General features: G+C 42.5%; 1 protein-coding gene across 1 annotated transcript in view; it reads right to left on the bottom strand.

Annotated features, from left to right (window-relative positions):
- Window positions 1-17,661, bottom strand: part of SOX30 (SRY-box transcription factor 30) — a 35,470-nt gene that overhangs the window by 7,140 nt on the left and 10,669 nt on the right. The window contains exons 2-4 of the mRNA XM_033927494.1: window positions 12,600-12,839; window positions 6,212-6,379; window positions 3,452-3,956 (exon numbers count right to left, since the gene is read on the bottom strand). Of these exons, the coding sequence (XP_033783385.1) occupies window positions 3,452-3,956; window positions 6,212-6,379; window positions 12,600-12,839 (913 nt within the window). The remainder of the gene's footprint in view (window positions 1-3,451; window positions 3,957-6,211; window positions 6,380-12,599; window positions 12,840-17,661) is intronic.

Below are 17,661 nucleotides of genomic sequence, written 5' to 3'. Positions count from 1 at the left end.
TGCCCCTCACGTCCTTGCCCCCTTTTTGGATCCACATGAAAAAAATTTGTGTGCATCTTTCTAGATGCACATATAAATCCCAATTACTGCTAATTAGCACCAATTGCTAGTGCCCTATTATCAGCTCTTATTGGCTTATTAAGCAATAAAATTGCAAGTACCATTTGAGCACTATATACAGAATTAAGGGGAAAATATTAGCTCCATCTAAACCCCATTTCTTTGCAAGGCCTGTAAAGTAGGAATCACACTCCCTACCTACTTTTTTTTAATACAGGTGCCCATAAGAGAGTCCAATATTCTCTGCAATTTGTGTGAAAATTCAACTGCTACGAAATGGGCTAGTAAAGCTTCCCACCTGTAAAATCTTTGAACATGGCATAAATCGGGGATCTCGAAGTCCCTCCTTGAGGGCCGCAATCCAGTCAGGTTTTCAGGATTTCCCCAATGAATATGCATTGAAAGCAGTGCATGCACATAGACCTCATGCATATTCATTGGGAAAATCCTGAAAACCCAACTGGATTACGGCCCTCAAGGAGGGACTTTGAGACCCCTGGAATAAATGGCTGAATACCTGACTATGTAGTACGTTTCGTCTCAGGATGTGCAAAACACAATCTAAGCAGCTTAAGAGATTTGTGTTTCTATCTGCCCCACAGAATTTTACACCTGTCAGATTTGCCCTTGTTCAGATTTCAACAATAAGGTATATTACATTTTTAATATAATCTGCTTTGGCCCCCTCCATCCTTTTGGGAAACAAGTATCAGAACAGGATATGAATTCCATCATACAGATTCCTTCACTTTTGTCACACTTCAGTATATGCAAGAATAGAACATTTTCTATTAAGCCACAATCACCGACCTGCGACACCACTGAAGGAATCCACCAAGAACAAGTTCAGTGTATGCATAGCTGGTAGGCAAAAGGGGAAGGTGTGGCTTACTTGAAGAGCTGCTGCCTCTGTACCCAGAGGTTGTGAGATCAAATCCTGGTGCTGCTCCTTGTGACTCTGGGTAAGTCACTTAATCCTGCAGTGCCCACTGCTTTGAATGTCAAAGCCACAAAAAGGCAGTATACAAGTCCCCATTCACTTTCCCCTTATGCTAAATTCTCTTTGATCATCTAGGATAATGGGAAATTATAAAAAGGAACATTAAAGAGAACTTCAGTTTCACATAGTAACATAGTAGATGACAGCAGATAAAGACCCTAATGGTCCATCCAGTCTGCCCAACCTGATTCAATTTAAATTTTTTAAAATATTTTCTTCTTAGCTATTTCTGGGCAAGAATCTAAAGCTCTACCCGGTACTGTGCTTGGGTTCCAATTGCCGAAATCGCCGTCAAAACCTACTCCAGCCCATCTACACCCTCCCAGCCATTGAAGCCCTCCCCAGCCCATCCTCCCCCAAACGGCCATATATAGACAGACCATGCAAATCTGCCCAGTACTGGCCTTAGTTCACATGCTGAGGATCGAGTCGGTTCAGGACATGCTGAGGATCGAGTCGGTTCAGCGAATGGCCACCAGGATGGTCTTGGGGCTCAAAGATCTCACGTATGAAGAAAGACTAAAAAAATTGCGGCTGTACTCACTTGAGGAAAGAAGAGAACGGGGAGACATGATTGAAACGTATAAGTACATCACGGGACGTATCGAGTCGGAAGATGATATCTTCTGTCTCATGGGACCCTCGACCACCAGAGGGCATCCGCTGAAAATCAGGGGAGGGAAGTTTCATAGCGACTCCAGAAAGTACTTCTTCACCGAAAGAGTGGTGGATCATTGGAACAGACTCCCACTGCAGGTGATTGAGGCCAGAAGCGTGACGGATTTTAAGAGAAAATGGGATACTCACGTGGGATCTCTAAGGGAGTGAATTCAGGGGGGGGCGGATACTTGGAATGGGCAGACTTGGTGGGCTATAGCCCTTTTCTGCCGCCATTTTCTATGTTTCTATTTACTATTATTTTCTGATTCTAGATCCTCTGTGTTCATCCCACGCTTCTTTGAACTCCGTCACTGTTTTCCTCTCCACCACCTCTCTCGGGAGCTCATTCTACACACATCTTCTTTAATCCTTTTCCACTTTGTTTTCATTAAAAATGAAAGAAAGCTGCTACCAAGGGTATATAACTGGTATATAAATGTTTTTATTACAAACAATTATGCTTGCTTTCTTGATCCAGGTACTATTCCCTAGCACAGGTCTGCCCAAGTCCGGTCTTCGAGATCTACTGGCAGGCCAGGTTTTCAGGATATCCACAATGAATACGCATGAGAGGGAGATTTGCATATCAAAAAGGCAGTGCAGGCAACTCTCTCATATGCATATTCATTGTGGATATCCTGAAAATCTGGCCTGCCAGCAGATCTCGAGGACCGGACTTGGACAGCCCTGCCCTGGCAACTTCTGCAGCTCCTACAGGGACTCCAGTAGGGGATTGGCTAGCTGCTCAAACAAGTGACAGAATTAGTACAGACCCCTCAGTGTGAAGATGTCACCAACTTCCAAACCCATTAATGCCAGAGCAGGTAAGTAATACTGAAACTTTTCATCACTTTGTCCCCAAATGATACCAAGTCATTGTCACTTTTTTCAGTCAGTTTGGAAGATTGTTAAATGACAATCTTCCATTTCTAGCTTTTCACCTGCTGGTTTTTTTTTATATTAAGAGCTCTGTTTCTAACACTCTTTCTGTTATAGTACTGGTTTTCTAAATATTTACAAGCTACAAGTTATAAGGCTATCCTACAAGATAAACAACCATAGAAAATTGTGAAAAAAAGAGGATCCCTTTAAATCAGTGGTCTCAAACATGTGGCCCAGGGGCCACATGCGGCCTGCCAGGTACTATTTTATGGCCCTCAGTATGTTTATCATAATCACAAAAGTAAAATAAAAAAGTTTCTTGAGCATATGTCTCTTTAGCTATAAATTACAATATTATTATTAAGACTTAGCCAAAAGGAAAGATTTATAAACTATAGTTTTACCTCATGCAAAATTGTCATTTCTTTAATAAGACATTAGCTATTTTTCTGAGGCCCTCTGAGTACCTAGAACTCCAAAATGTGGCCCTGCAAAGGGTTTGAGTTTGAGACCACTGCTTTAAATCGAAGCCAGTCAGATTCTTGGATTGAATAAGGAACTTTGTTACTTTTACTTCAGTTTCACTGGACTGTTAAACTTCCATTATGACCTGAAAACCAAAATCTTTTTGATAAGCAGCCCCCCCCCCCCCCAATACCTTCATAGATAAGAGCTAGTCCACACCCTCTCAGTTAAAGTACCAGAAACATTAGTTTCCATGAATATCCTACAATGTTGTTCTCCCTTACAGAAATAAGAACCTTTCTTGTGCCAAATAATTCAGGTATGCATACACTGCCATCTGGACCTCCTTGTATATTCTTGATTTTGCTAAATAAAAATCGGTACCTGGATGGGAAGTAATGGGGTCCAGGTAGGAAGTACGGATGATGAAAGGAAAATCGAGGAGGAGGTCCAAACAAGCTGGCTGGGTGCCCCAAGGGAGAAGGTTGATAGACATGGGGATGTGGCATGGGTGGAGCCTGCGCCATGGGTGGACCTCTAGGACAAGTGGAAATACTAGAATACTCCTTTGGCATATGCATGTCGGAAGCTGTGAACCTGGAATGCACTGAACTGTCATTATTCATATTCCGGCTGGAGTTCTCCACAGACACTGCGGGGGTTCTCTCCATAGAGCGAGACGGCCCCGTACTTGGCCCGGAGAGACCATGATGAGCATCTGCTTGAGTAGATAAGACAGAGCGCTGAGGAGGCAGTGGGGGACGAAGGGGAAGGTTTGGAGTCTGAACAGCTATCTGGCTAGCATTCCCAACACTTGGCTGGAAAAGAGTGATTGGAGTGGGGCGCTGAACAGGAGGAGCAGGCAGCTGTAAAGCAGGCGGGGCTTCACCTAGTGAAAGGAAATACAAGACATTCATGTTTCATTGTTGATAATTTTAAAAATACTCATCACCAGCTTAAGAGCCTGATATACTAACATATTTCTCCCATCCCTTGTATCCAAGAAAAGATGTTGATGAATCAGGGCCTTTTTGTATCTTTGCTGTCTCTCTCACAACATTGGCAACACTGGTTTCGACAAGCATTTTTCTATTCTAGGTCTTTAACAAAATTATTTAACGACCAAGGCTCTATAGAACATCATTTATTCTTCTCTCATTATCAAAACACCCTCATTTTGACCCTCTTTTATAAAACCACTGTAGGAACTGTTGGGAGCATTTACATCGCCGGCTCACAATAAAAAAACTTCACCGTGGTTATAGAAAAGGGGGTGTTTATTTACTCAAACATGGAGCAATTGTTTTAATAACACTGAGTACAAGTTTTAAAAACGGAAATGAAATTAATGCTATTGATCCTGAAATGCCATGTTGCAAACAACCTAATTCCAGACTTTTGCACTCTACCTAGAGAAAAGGATCACAAAACTTATTTAAAGAATGGAGAGGTTTGGTCTGATCTCAACAGTTGTGATAACCAAACCTTATCAGCAAAAGTTGTGACATGTTTGAAGCACCCACACTGCATTTTAACCGGTTATTAGTAAGCAAGTTAAAAAAAAAAAAAAAGAGGCAGTGCAGATATACTCCAAGAGCACGCAAGCATCCATCACACTGAAAGTTCCAATGGTTTTGTATTTGTTAATATCCACACTAAATTTCAACACACGTGCATAACCACTCAGAGTGATGAAGGCAAATGGCTCACAAGTTGAAAGTTATATGTACAGTGGAACCTTGGTTTACGAGCATAATTCGTTCCAGAAGCATGCTCGTAAACCAAAATGCTCGTATATCAAAGCGAGTTTCCCCATAGGAAATAATGGAAACTCGCTTTGATACGTTCCCCCCCCCACCCCGAGGCCAGCAGCGCTGCTCCCCCCCACTCGCAAAGACCCCTCTCCGTGTGAACCGGCACCCCCCCTCGCCCGAACAACTTAAACTTACCCCCCCGTCTGGCACCGGACATGCCGGTGCCGCTAGAAGATCTTCCTGCTTCTGCCAGCCTTGAGCATGCATCTGCGCATGCCCAAGGACTTCTAAATCTCCCTCTCACCGAGATTCTCAGAGATTTTCTAGCGGCACCGGCATGTCCTGTGGGCTGCATGCCAGTGCCAGATTGGGGGGGGGGGGGGTAAGTTTAAGTTGTTCGGGTGGGGGATGCCGGTTCGTGCAGGGGGAGGGGCCATGCACGCAAATCGAGTCAACACTCGGTTTGCAAGTTGAGGTTTGACTGTAAATGGTTTTGTGCATGTGCAGTTGAAAAATACCACCACGATGGAACAGAATCAGATTCCCCGGGTGTTCTATTGTTTGCATACTAAAACAAGCACTTATAAAGGGATGCATGTGTAAAACATAGCATGCAGCAGGGAGATACTCTGAATGAAAATTCATTGTCACATTGAGGTATTTACATCTTAAAACTCATCAATGCAAATAAACTGGAATTTTCTGCTTAGGATATGTGGAACCATTGCTATAATAGTAGAAGGCAGGGACTGTGGATACCTGTTAAATCTGCATTTCAGCAGTGGAGGAACTCGCCCCTACTGTGCTCTAGCACAAGGATAGGCAATTCCGGTCCTCGAGAGCCACAGGTAGATCAGGTTTTCAGTATGTCCACAATGAATATGTACGAGATGGATTTGTATGCATTGCCTCCTTAAGATGCAAATCCATCTCGTGCATATTCATTGTGGATATCTTGAAAACCTGATCTGCCTGTGGCTCTCGCACAGGAATGGCAAATGTTATAGTATGTTGGGTTCAGGAGAACTGAGAGGATTTTGTAAAGAGGCCAGAAAATCAGAATGAAAGACATTTATCAGTATGTAGAACTGTGTAATAGTAGAGAAAGGAGGGCTGCTAATCAGAACTGAGGCAATTGATGAGGAATAAGAACATAAGAATTGCCGATGCTGGGTCAGACCAGTGGTCCATCGCGCCCAGCAGTCCGCTCACGTGGTGGCCCCCAGGTCAAATACCTGTGCCCCAACCGAGACCAGCCCTACCTGCGTTCGTTCTGGTTCAGCAGGAACTTGTCCAATAGCAGTTCAGAGGTACACCTAGGGCTGGCGGACTCTTCAATGGAACACAAGCTCTTTAAGCCAATGTAAAACACCCAAATCAACAAACTTACCAACTGAATGACTCAGACTGGGAATCACAACTGAGTAGGTGGGAGACCGGTAGGGATAAATTGTGGGTTGGCTTGTGGTGATCATATTCTGAGATGTGCTAGAAAACACTGTCGAAGAGCTTAGAGGAAAACGCTTCCTCTTACCAGGTCGTGGCTGGTAAACCCATCCTGTGATAGAGAAACAAAGAGGTTAGTTAATTAGCAGCATGCCTGGCGCAGGATGCATCACATGCTTATTCAGCTCTGCAGGGTCTCACGTATGGCCTATAGAATTGGAAAAGTTCACTGTGTATATTAGTAACAAGGAGATTTCTTGGTGGAATTCATGGCAAAAGACAGTCTGATGAGAAATGCCAAACTTGAAGATTATTAGTCTTACAAAAAGTATCTTTACTCTTGAAACACCCCCCCCCAACAGGGACTATTTAGTTCTCATTTCATACACGTTTATTGGTTACAAGGGACAATTATTTCTCAAGTGCTGCTTAGTCAGAAAAGGGTGATTTGTGTTCTTGAATACTGGCCTCATCCCTTATGTTTACAATTTCCAGGGTATGAACACAACTCTGAACAGTGATTTGAAATCTTGCCTATAAGCAACTGCTAGGAAATTATGTACAAGAGGTGGGAGATTGAGGGTCCAGATACAAAATACGTAAAACAATCAATTTTCACCAATATCAGGCTCACAGAAATAAAATGGATTTGCCTAAGATCATAGTGGTTGAGAAGGAGTGTATAAATCCTCAGTCTAAAGCCTTAGAGCTACAATGAATTCAATAATTAGCAAGTTCTGGAGACTTTTTTTTGAAGGACAAAGGGTCTTTCTTGCTATATGTTTCCTCTTTAATGTTTGAGATACAAATCAATATACACGCCCAGTTTAGGGAAATTCTGATAGGGGAGTGTGTGGTGCAGTGGTTAAAGATACAGCCTCAGCACCCTGAGCTTGTGGGTTCAAACCCGCGCTGTTCCTTGTGACCCTGGGCAAGTCACTTAGTCCCCCCATTGCCGCAAGCAGATTAGATAGATTGTGAGCCCACCGGGACAGACAGGGAAAAATGCTTGCATACCAGAATCAATTCATGTAAACCGTTCTGAGCTCCCCTGGGAGAACAGTATAGAAAACTGAAGTAAAATATTTCAGGAACTTGATGGCTTATTATCTCTCCATCCTCCAGTCCAAATTATCTTCGCTTTCTTAGGGTTCACCTTTAACTACTTTGTTGCATCCAGCTATATACTCTTCAAATATCAAACTCATTAAAACATATGTACCTAACACCGAAACCATCTTTATGCAGCCCTGGTCCTGCTCATGCTCAATCCATGGGCTCCAGCTAGCTCTGCGGGTTGGGCACCCGCCACTAGGACTCACAAAAAGAGAATTTGTTTCTTTGGGGCTATTCTTTTGAAGTCTCTCAAGCTGGGGCCGGACTTGCTCTGGAAGGCTGAAAGATCACAATCCCGGGGTTCAATCACACTCAGTCCTTACTCTGGGGAAGATTCTCAAAAAGTAAAATCTGCCTTTAACATGCTCGCTAAACCGGTTCCAGCCGGTTTAGCGTGCATGATTTTAGCAGCAGATTATCAAAATGCTTACCGAGGTCTTTTCCGAGTTTTCTAGCAGTCTCTGATACTACCATGTAAATGATGAGGTCATTAATATTAAATGATCACGCTAAGTGATTCTCTAACCTCCTTGTGCCACATTTGCAGCCAAAATTTACCAACAGGTCTGAGCTATTGTTGCCTTACTTTCTGATCAGTGCCTGAGCGCTGACTGGCTCAGGCACCGACAGGAAAGTAAGGTTTGAGAGCTCAAGACATCCTCCTCATGCAAATTAAAATAATAATTTTTTAAAAAACAAATTGAAGATTGGCAGAAGAGATGCCCACTCTCTCCAGCTGCATTGCACAATCACCTGACACTAATAATCACCACCACCCGTAGTGGGAGAGATGCCCACTCCCTCTTGCCGCCAGGCAACACCCCTGGCGCACCCTAGCAGCGGGAGAGATGCCCACTGCTGACTTCAAGCAACCCCTCCCCCACTCAATACCTCCCCAGAAGAGGGAGAGATGCCCAATGCCCACTCCCTCCGACAAGCGACCCCCCCCCCGGCAGTGGGAGAGATATCCACTCCCTTCTGCTGCCCCCCAAACACCCCCTGTGCCTCCAATGACAAGTTTATTTAAAATTTCTTATATCGCCCAATCAGCCTTCTAGGCAGTGTAGAAATTCATAAAAACATACATTGGCTAAAATACAAGTTTAAGATGACAGAGGATCTCCAGGGATAACAATAACATTCAGAGACATTTAAAACCATGATGGATGGGAACAAAAGGTAAATTGGCAAGAACTATAGGAGGGGTAAATTGGCAAAAACAATAGGAGGGGATACTGGAGATAAAATCATTCTAGGTTGCCCTTAAAAGGACAGTTAGGTTTCGAAGGCATCAAGAAAAAGAAATGTCTTTAGCTTTGTTTTGAAATAGTTAAGAGTCGATTCTTCACGTAACTAAGTCGGAATATTATTCCAAAGAGAGGGGGCGCTAACAGAAAAGATGGTAGACCTCATTGTATTTATGTACTTAAGTGACGTGATAGAAAAGATTTTGAGCGGTCGATCTTAGTCCTAGATGGGTTATATGGGATAAGATTATTAATGAATTCTGGTTGTTTTATCTGGTTTTGAATGTTAACAGGAGAATTTTATAAGTGATTCTGTGTTCTACTGGCAACCAGTGAGCTTTATGTAAAAGGGGAGTGACATGGTCATATTTTTTTTGCGTTAAATATAATTTTTACTGCAGTGTTCTGTATAATCTGGAGTCTTCTTATTTCTTTTTTTGTGATGCCTTTGTAGAGGGCATTACAATAATCTATACATGAAATCATGAGAAAGTGGATCAAAATGTTCAGAGAAGCGGGCTCTAGCAATTTGGATAGGGATCTAATCATGCGCAGTCGATAAAAGCAGCGCTGGACCACTGTGCTAATATGGAGATGATAATGAAGGTACAACGTTGATAGCTTGAGTTTTGAGTTTAAGAGGAACCTGCAGGGAAAGTCCTTCTTTGATGGGAAAGATCATTAATTTGGACTTTGATGTTCAAAGAAAGCATATTTGAATCGAGCCAAGAATTAATTTTTTCCAATTTTTGATTTATGAGTTTTAATTCATTTAGGTTGTTTAGGTCTAATAGTTTGAACTAGTTGGACATCATCCACGTAAAAACATCGTGAAGCCAATAGATTGCCCTAATGTTAAGAGGGGACTGGAAGATATTGAAAAGGAGAAGAGATAAAATTGAACACTGCGGGATACCGTATTCAGTTGTAAATGGATCTGAGGATGTTGTATTAAAGACTACCTTGGAGGACCGATCAGTAAAAAAGATGAAAACCAGTCCAGGACCTGGTCTGTTATTCCGATTTTGCGCAGACTAGACAGAAGAAGCTTGTGATCTATCATGTTAAATGCTGACAAAAGGTCTAAGGAGATGAGCAAAATGGACTGGTGGTGATCAAGATGATAAAGTATTTTTGTGGCCAATCCAATGAGTGAAAGTTCTACGGAATGATACCGACAGAATCCAGTTTAGTTTGGATATAAAACTTTTGTTTGTTCAACGAAATCAGAGATTTGATGGAAGACAATTTTCTCTGTAAGCTTTGCCAAGAAAGGGATAATTGCGATAGGTTGATAGTTAGAAACTTCATGTACACTAATTTTGTGGTCTTTGATTATTGGGTAACCTTACCAGGGTTTTTTTGTTGTTTACGCTGAGAAATGGTGCGAGTGACAGTAGGAACTAAAGAATCTAGAAGTTTGGTTATGATGGCTTTCTATGAGGTAACTTTCCCCTCAATGGAAGATTCTGACATTTCCACTAGTTTGGATTCAAAGATGGATGCATCTTCAACTTTGAATAATCACGAGAAGTTATTGTCTTAGGGCTAAGGTTAAGTGCATGGGACCTGGTATACTGGGAGAAAGTAATGAGAAAGTGATCTGACCAAGGAAGTTGTTTACAAGCCATAACTTGAAATTGGTCATTCAGTGACATTGGCACAAGAACCATGTCTAGAGTGTGCTCTGCTATGCGAGTGGGACTGGTTAGCAAAGGAAGGAGATTCAAATCTTTTAAGAGGGTCAAAAGATCTGTGGTGGCAGCATTATTAAGGTCGTCAAAATGAATATTGGTCAAAACGGAATGTTACAAGCCCAGTAAGCTTTGAGCATTGGCCCCCTCAGTGATAGCTTAGGAAAAATAAATGGTTATGTTTTAGAATGGTCAATTTAAAAGTTTATGCTCTGCTGCATTAATATCTACATATCTAGCCATTTCAGAACATTCATGTGCTTATACTGACCTATTGATATTATGTGAAAAGGAGATTCTTCTGTCGCACATCAGAAGATAAACACCCATTTTCCATGTATCTTAGAACACAGTTCTTCAACCGCCGGTCCGCAAAAAAATCTTGCCGGTCCGCGAAGGATTCGGGTCCCCACCGCAGCAAAAGGTGCCGGCGTCAGCTGACGTGCAACTTCCTGTTGCCGTCGCTATGCCGGCACTCCTGCCTTCCACCATCGACTCATGCTGCGTATGCAGCTCTGTGTGCTTTTAACTTCGGCACACAGCTGCCCTTAAGCAGTATTTTAACGCGGTTTCATGAGGCAGCCTCGGGGCCTTTGGTAGGCCGGCCCACAACGCATCATCGAAGCGGGCCGGCCTACCAAAGGCCCCGAGGCTGCCTCATGAAACCGCGGCTAAAATACTGCTTAGGGGCAGCTGTGTGCCGAAGTTAAAAGCACACAGAGCTGCTGCTAGCCTACATAGAGGAAACATTTGCTGGAGAGGGAAGGGAGTAGGGGTGCTCCTGGACAAGGGAAGGGAAGGGGCTACTGCTGACAGGGGAGAAGGGAAAGGGAAGGGATGAAAATTACGGTTGGATAAGGGGAGGAGGAAAGGGAGAAGGGGTACTCCTGGACAAGGGAGGGGAAGGGGATACTGCTGAAAGGGGAGAAGGGACGAGAGTTACTGTTGGATAAGAGGAGGAGGAAAGGGAGAAGGGGTACTCCTGGACAAGGGAGGGGAAGGGGATACTGCTGACAGGGGGGAAGGGACGAGAGTTACTGTTGGATAAAAGGAGGAGGAAAGGGAGAAGGGGTACTCCTGGACAAGGGAGGGGAAGGGGATACTGTTGACAGGGAGAAGGGGAAGGGATGAGAATTACAGTTGGATAAGGGGAGGAAGAAAGGGAGAAGGTACTGCTGGACAGGGGAGGAGGAACATTGGAAGGAAACAGCTGGCAGGGAGATTAGAGGAGGGGAAGGAGTCAGGATGGAATGGAGAGATCAGATGAGGGAAAGGGGAGAGACAGAGGAATGACAAAGTAGAGAGAGATTGATGCTGGGAAGGGGGTTCAGATGAAAAATAAGGAAAGAGGGACAAAGATGCTAGATCTGGTGTAGGAGAGAGGGGCATAGAAAGAACGCAGATACCATATGGGAGGGGGAGCGGTAGAGGGCAGACAGTGGATGGAAGAGGCAGATGCTGGATTGAAGAGACAGAGGGCAGACAATGGATGGAAGAGAGAAAAGACGATGAAAGCAGAAACCAGAGACGACAAAAGGTAGAAAAAAATAATTTTATTTCTATCTTGTGATTAGAATATATCAGATTTAAAATATGTATCCTGCTAGAGCTGATGTTAGACATAACTGGGGAGTGCAAAGCCCAGGCCGTGCGTCTTTAGCTTCCAGCTGGCTTAGGGCTCTCTCTGACCAGGAGGCAGTTGCCCTAGTTGCACTCCCCCTAACACCATTCCTGCCATGTGTGACTGCGGTATTCTGTTAGCATGATATTTGTGTAGCATTCTGTAATAATTTGGCTTATTCAGTTTTCTTGATAGTAGAGGGGATATATGTGAAGGGGAGGGGAGACGGGGGTTTTGTTGATCCTTGCCCTGTATTATTTATATTTATAAAATGACAATTGTACAGAATTTTGTTTCTTTTTATACTTTAATAAAATATGTTCAATATAAAATCATAACTATTGGAGGCTTGTGCAGATGGGATCAGATGGTTAACAGGACCGAGCTCGCGGGGATGGGGTGGCAATGGGGTTTTTAAAAATTTCAGTCTTATTAGTTTGCCGGTCCACGAAATAATTATTTTATTTCCGCCGATCCATAGGTGTTAAAAGGTTGAAGAACACTGTCTTAGAACAAGCTCTCTGTCAGTAGATTCTGTTCTAAGATAGTAGTGGAACTTGAGTTGTACTAAATTAGACGTCTCAATTTTGATTTACACATTCTTTCTAAGATGCATTGAAACGTATAAGTAAAATGTTAAGATGTTTTCCTTACCAGGGAACTCTTCTCTGTGCTTCTCTTTAATCTTTTGGGCCTCGTCATAATAAGGCTTCTTCTGATCCTCACTGAGTTTGTTCCACTCCAGCCCTAGCTGCACACTGATCTCTGCATTGTTAGCAGCTGGGTTTGCCTTGGCTAGCGCTGGCCGATGGATCCTTGCCCAAACCATAAAAGCATTCATCGGCCGCTTTACGTGGCCGTTCCTGTCTTTACTAAAGGGAGTATCAGGCATTCCTATGTAACACAGTCAAGAAATGTATAAAATTGTTAGTGATCCCGGATTCTTAGCTGTTCTTAGACTAACTCTTCTCGCTTTTTCAATCAAAGGAAAACAAAAGTTTACATGGGATATGTAAATGCTTTGAAACAAGTTTTGGCTAAGCTAGTCTACAGGTATGAACTTAGATAGATCCAGCCATTAATAGCTGAAGTCATGCTTGCTTTTCATCTATAATTTGGAATCATGTCTGTTTCTGCTAAATGTGGAAGAAATCCCAGCTTGCTTAGCAAATTGATCAGCTTATCTTCATGGCCTAGAGCAACTTGACAATTCTGTAGCATGCAGTCCAAACCAACAAATACATACTTGAATTTGTCACCATCCCCCATGGATAACTGTGGGAAACCATCCCCATGCCATTCTTTACAGAGAGAAGGAAGAATCAGAATATGAATGGGCACAGCACTAACCCTCAAGCTGTGCATTGAAGAACGATGGTGTAGAACAGTGGTCTCAAACTTGTGGCCTGGGGGCCACATGTGGCCCTCCAAGTACTATTTTGAGGCCCTCGGTATGTTTATCATAATCACAAAAGTAAAATAAAACAGTTTCTTGATCATATATCTCTTTAGCTATAAATGAGAATATTATTATTAAGACTTAGCCAAGACTTAACAAGACATTAACTATTTTTTTCTGAGGCCCTCCAAGTACCTACAAATCCAAAATGTGGCCCTGCAAAGGGTTTGAGTTTGAGATCACTGGTGTAGAAGGACAGAGGTTGAGATAGACACTAAAAAATGATGTGGGATGGTTTCCCATGGTTATCCGCAAGAATGGGGAAGGTGACAAATTCTGGTCACATGTCATTCTCTATAATCTGCATTCATAATATAGAGACAAATCAGTAAATTACATTTACTTACATGCATGGATACATTTTTAGCCTTCCTTGAATGGACTAGTTACATACATTTAATAAGATTTGCTGACATGAAGAAGAAGCTGTCATGGTCTGCTATGGATATGTGTTGGGACTAAGGGAGATTTTAGGAAGGAAAGAATGAACCAGGATCATAAAGGTTTCTTCCTTCTAGAAAGGGACATCTAACAATTCTGCAAGTATCTTAATGAGCAATGTATTTTACATTTAAGAAACATCTTTATGTAAGAGCTGTTGGGTCAGGATGTTAGAAATCCTGTAGGTTGATGACCCTTTGTTCAGCTCACTAGCCAGCAACAGTAATCTATAATTTTATGTTAGACCTTTCTGTGGCTCTTTGGGGCTGATTTATTAAAAAAATAAAAAAGGTCAGATCGTTTGATCATTACCATCCCATGTGAATACTTCAAGGAAAAAAGTCACTTTCTTGAATATTTGAGCCCTTTCTTTCAGGTGTCCTACACATTCTGCCCATTATGCATGCAAAACTGCTGAAACACACTCAGCTCCATGTGAACTATTGCAGGGACTTTAAATGCTGGAGCGAAGGCATAAATATGGATTGAAACAAACAAAAAAAAAAGCATATTCAAATCTCAGAATACATCTTTTGCAATATCAATTGTTTTCACCATTTAAAGAAACAAAGTGATAAAGGTCTTGGAAAACAGGACAAATTTGATAACTTTTTCAGTTGTCAACGTGTCTGTCAGAGTGTCTGGAGTCTTTCTTCTGCCACTGAATGAATTATTTGCAATTTAGGAGAAAAATGAAGACATTCCTTTCTGTAATACTGCTTAAAAGGAAAGAATAGATTGGGGAAGGTTTTATATTGCTGCCTGTGTTTACTAATTATGCTATTTGTATTTTTATTGTGAGCCACTCAGCTGTTGTTTGTGATGGATGGCAAACCAAACGAATAAAGTAAAAGATCAAGGCAAAAAGCTGCTTTTTTTGAGCTTAGTTTCAATTACTTGATATGTGATACATTATTGTACCATATATTTTAGGATAAAATGTTATTGCACTTTGATGTATTATTTTACGTTGTATTGTTATTTACTGAAAACCACTTTGGGTTGGACTTTAATGGAAGAAAATATAGAAATAAATAACACTGTACAGAGGCATCCAAACATGATTTCCAAGGAGGTGTGCTGTCTGCAGGATACCAAGATTTGCTTCTTATCCAAGCTGGCACGATTATATTGCTAAGTAGTCCTCCAAACATATCAAAGATATTTTCATGGCTCTGTGAGACTGGGTGAAGTAGCTAAGTGCACACATGGTTGTTCAAGATCTTTCCTGTTGAAGGTAAAGGCCAGGGCCAAGAAGTTTTCATCCTATAGATGAATGGATGGATGCCTGTGCAGATGGTGTCAATGAGAATATTTCAGCTTCCTAGACCATGAGATCATTTACCAGAGGCTGCTCAGCAGAGAGGCCCAGTCTTAGAAGCCGCCTCAGCGGCTTTTGAGAATTGCACACGCCTAAGCCCACCTAAGAACCTGATTCTCTAACCAATATCCATGTCACAGGCAGCAGTTAGAGAATTGAGTGGCTGCTTAGCTTATTGCGGCAAGGGATCTCCCTGCCGAGATAAGATTAGCGGCAACCAGTCCCCATCCTCTGCGAAGACTACCGGCAGGAGGGATGCCCAGTTCCTCTTGCCGGAACCCTCCCCCCCCCGTACATCACCAGCAGGAGGGATGGCCAGCCCCTCCTGCCGGAACCCCCCACCCTCCATACATCGCCGGCAGGAGGGATTCCTCCACCTGGGTGGCCCACCTTCTCAAGAATGGCGGGCCTGCCCCTTCCTGGTGCATTGTGGGATGCACTGGCGAGGGGCCTTAGGCCCCGACTGGCCCAGGTGCATAAGGCCCCTCAAATAGGAGGGGCCTTAGGCACCGGGGCCAACCGGAATCTTAGGCCCAATTCACAGTGCATTCTGGGATGCACTGGGAGTGGCCTAAGATTCCAATTGGCCAGATCCCTTAGGCTACTCCTAGCACTAAAATTTTTAAAAATGTGTCATTCTCAGACTCAAGGGTGAAGGAAAGGAATATGTAGAAGCTGATGAGGATAAAGCAAAATTACTTAACAAATATTTGTTTGGTAATGACAGATGAAGGGCTGGAAGCAGAGCTACAGAAAATCTCAAATATGAATGAAAGTGAGATAGATCTCATGATTTTCAGAAGAGTGTGTATGTGAGAAGCTAGTAAACTAAAAGTACACAAAGCAATGGAACTGGATGTGGTACATCCAAGAGTACTGAAGGAATTTAGAGAAGTTCCGATGATTCTGCTTTCTGAGGTATTCAGTGCTGTAGAGCAATGTTCTTCAGTGCAAGTTCTGGGGCCAATGGAAACCTCCATCCTCTTTATCCAAGCTCAGGACAGAAAGAGGGAAACTGATGGTAAGAAAAGTTGCATGCTTGAAGGACAAGGTATTTCTCAATACATGAAGAGAATGCACACCTTCTTGAAGAAACCTCCAATGAAAAGTCTGAAGAAGGGATGATGTCAGTGACACACACTGGTCAGCAGCATCGAGCCTCTTCTTCAGCTCATTTGGATTCAGAGTGGCCCCTACTTAAAAATTAGAGAAGACCACCGCTTTAGAGACTTGAGTCCTGGAGGACTGAAGAAGGATAAATGTGGTTCCTCTCTCCACAAAAACAGGAGGCTGTTGGGAACTACAGGCCAGTTAATCTGTCCTCTGTAGTGAGAAACATTGCTAAAATAGAAGATTGTATAAATTCCAGAATCCAGTGGTTTGCAGGATCCAAAGCAGTATGGTTTTATTAGAGGGAGGTCTTGGTAGATGATCCTGCACACAGTGGGGTGCAGTAAGGATTGGACCTTTTAATATTTTTGTAAATGATGTGCAAGGGTTCTCAGGTAAGGTTTTGAGTCTTTGCATTTGATTCCGATATTTGCAATAAGGCACACCCTGGATGGTGTGGATAGCATGAAAAGGATCCGGTAAAACTTGAAGAATGATCTAGAATTTGGCAGGTCACAATGCAGTATTGTGCATCTGGGCTGAAAAATCTGAGGGGATGATACAGTATAATGCAGGGGATTTTAACCAGTTGTGTCCATATCTCTAAGGTGTATGGGAACAGGTAAAATGGAATGCAGAGAAAAGTCTTGACAGCTGAGGCAATTTGACATTTCCTAGAATAGAGGTGGGCAACATCAGCTGTCGAGGGGTGCAACTCAAGTTTTTAAGGACTTCCTCAATGAATACGCATGAGATCTATTTGCCTGCACTGCCTCCATTCTATGCAAATAGATTTCATGCATATTCATTGGGGAAATCCTTGAAAACCCAACTAGGTTGCATCCCTCGAGGACAGAATGAAGGCATTTATTAGGACAGTTACCGGTAGTATAAATGTGTACATGTCTGCCATTATTTACTATGTATCTACAGTAATGGATCGGTCCATGGCCAAGCTTCTTTAACAATTTCACCGGAGCAGACTGCTGCCTTTGAAAATGTTAAGTACGAGATCCTTTTATCAGGGTTGGTTGGTTTCAGGGTTTGAGAAAACATCCTGCAGCAATTTGAAGGTTTGGGGGTTTGTTTTTTTAATCTACTAGGTTTCAATCTGTCTAAAGAGGAAAAACTTTGGTTCCAACTCAGTTGAATTCTGGATTAGGCAATAAAGAAGATTCTCAGATTATTCAGTTTTAATATTCTGTTTTATACTGATGACCAGCAGATCAATAGCTTAGAATCTGATGATCCATCTGCTTTTTTGGACAAATGTTAGTTAGTTATGTTTAAACTGAGAAACTCTCAATAATCCTCAAATCTAGCAAAGAGATAATTTGGATCATTAAACCTTCCTCTATTTCTTTGGACTCTCTCTTGCACCCAAA

Source organism: Geotrypetes seraphini, chromosome 18, assembly GCF_902459505.1.
Source record: "Geotrypetes seraphini chromosome 18, aGeoSer1.1, whole genome shotgun sequence".
In the NCBI taxonomy this organism is placed as follows: Eukaryota; Metazoa; Chordata; class Amphibia; order Gymnophiona; family Dermophiidae; genus Geotrypetes; species Geotrypetes seraphini.
This window is presented reverse-complemented; position numbering and strand designations above follow the sequence as displayed.